The sequence below is a fragment of the Lepidothrix coronata genome, unplaced genomic scaffold (genome assembly GCF_001604755.1).
Source record: "Lepidothrix coronata isolate B3197 unplaced genomic scaffold, Lepidothrix_coronata-1.0 Scaffold316, whole genome shotgun sequence".
NCBI classification, from domain to species: domain Eukaryota; kingdom Metazoa; phylum Chordata; class Aves; order Passeriformes; family Pipridae; genus Lepidothrix; species Lepidothrix coronata.
The window spans coordinates 35,056-36,124 of NW_016690496.1; the positions used below are offsets into that span (position 1 = coordinate 35,056).

General features: G+C 66.6%; 1 protein-coding gene across 1 annotated transcript in view; it reads left to right on the forward strand.

Moving 5' to 3' along the window:
• The first annotated feature begins 201 nt into the window (after window positions 1-201).
• The window catches only part of MRPL10 (mitochondrial ribosomal protein L10), a 3,381-nt gene continuing 2,513 nt past the window's right edge, over window positions 202-1,069 (forward strand). Inside the window, exons 1-2 of the mRNA XM_017837890.1 lie at window positions 202-211; window positions 430-599. Of these exons, the coding sequence (XP_017693379.1) occupies window positions 202-211; window positions 430-599 (180 nt within the window). The remainder of the gene's footprint in view (window positions 212-429; window positions 600-1,069) is intronic.

Sequence of the window (1,069 nt, forward strand, 5' to 3'; positions counted from 1 at the left end):
GGGGGGAGGGGGGATGGGAAGGGTGCAGGGAGCGGGGATGGGAAGGGGCAGGGAGCGGGAATGGGAAGGGTGCAGGGAGCGGAGATGGGAAGGGGCAGGGAGCGGGGATGGGAAGGGGCAGGGAGCGGGGATGGGAAGGGTGCAGGGAGCGGGGATGGGAAGGGGCAGGGAGCGGGAATGGGAAGGGTGCAGGGAGCGGAGATGGGAAGGGGCAGGGAGCGGGGATGGGAAGGGGCAGGGGCCGGGAATGGGAAGGGGCAGGGGCTGGGAATGGGAAGGGTGCAGGGAGCGGGGATGGGAAGGGGCAGGGATGGGAAGGGGCAGGGGCCGGGAATGGGAAGGGGCAGGGAGCGGGGATGGGAAGGGGCAGGGAGCGGGGATGGGAAGGGGCAGGGAGCGGGGATGGGAAGGGTGCCCGGCTCCCCCCAGGCTGGCTGCCCGCGCTGCAGCTGCTCCGGCGCGGCTCCAAGGCGGTGACTCGGCACTGGAAGGCGATGCACTTCCAGCGGCAGAAGCTGCTGGCCGTGACCGAGTACGTGCCCCCCCGGCCCGCCGTGCCCCCCCACTGCCTCCCCGCGCCCAGGGACCGCCCGCAGGAGGTGAGGAGGGGCCCTGCCCGGGGTCTGCAGGGTCTGGGGAGGGGAGGGTTCCCTCAATCCCGGGACACCAGGGACGGCCTGGCTGGAGCTGGTGTGAGACCTTCCCGGGGTGGGTAATCCCCTTTTTTGGCATGCTGTGGGTGGCTGGGAGGTGCCCCATCAGGTGCTGGAAACCAGGTGGGTTCCCATCCATGGGAGCGTCTCGAGATCCACAGAAACATCTCATGATCCATGGGAGCGTCTTGAGATCCATGGGAGCATCTTGAGATCCAGGCAGTGTTTCATGATCCGTGGGATCACCTCATGGACCATAGGAGCATGTTGAGATCCATGAGATCACCTCATGGACCATGGGAGCACGTTGAGATCCATGGGATCACCTCATGGACCATGGGAGCACGTTGAGATCCATGGGATCACCTCTTGAACCATGGGATCACCTCATGGACCATGGGATCACCTCATGGACC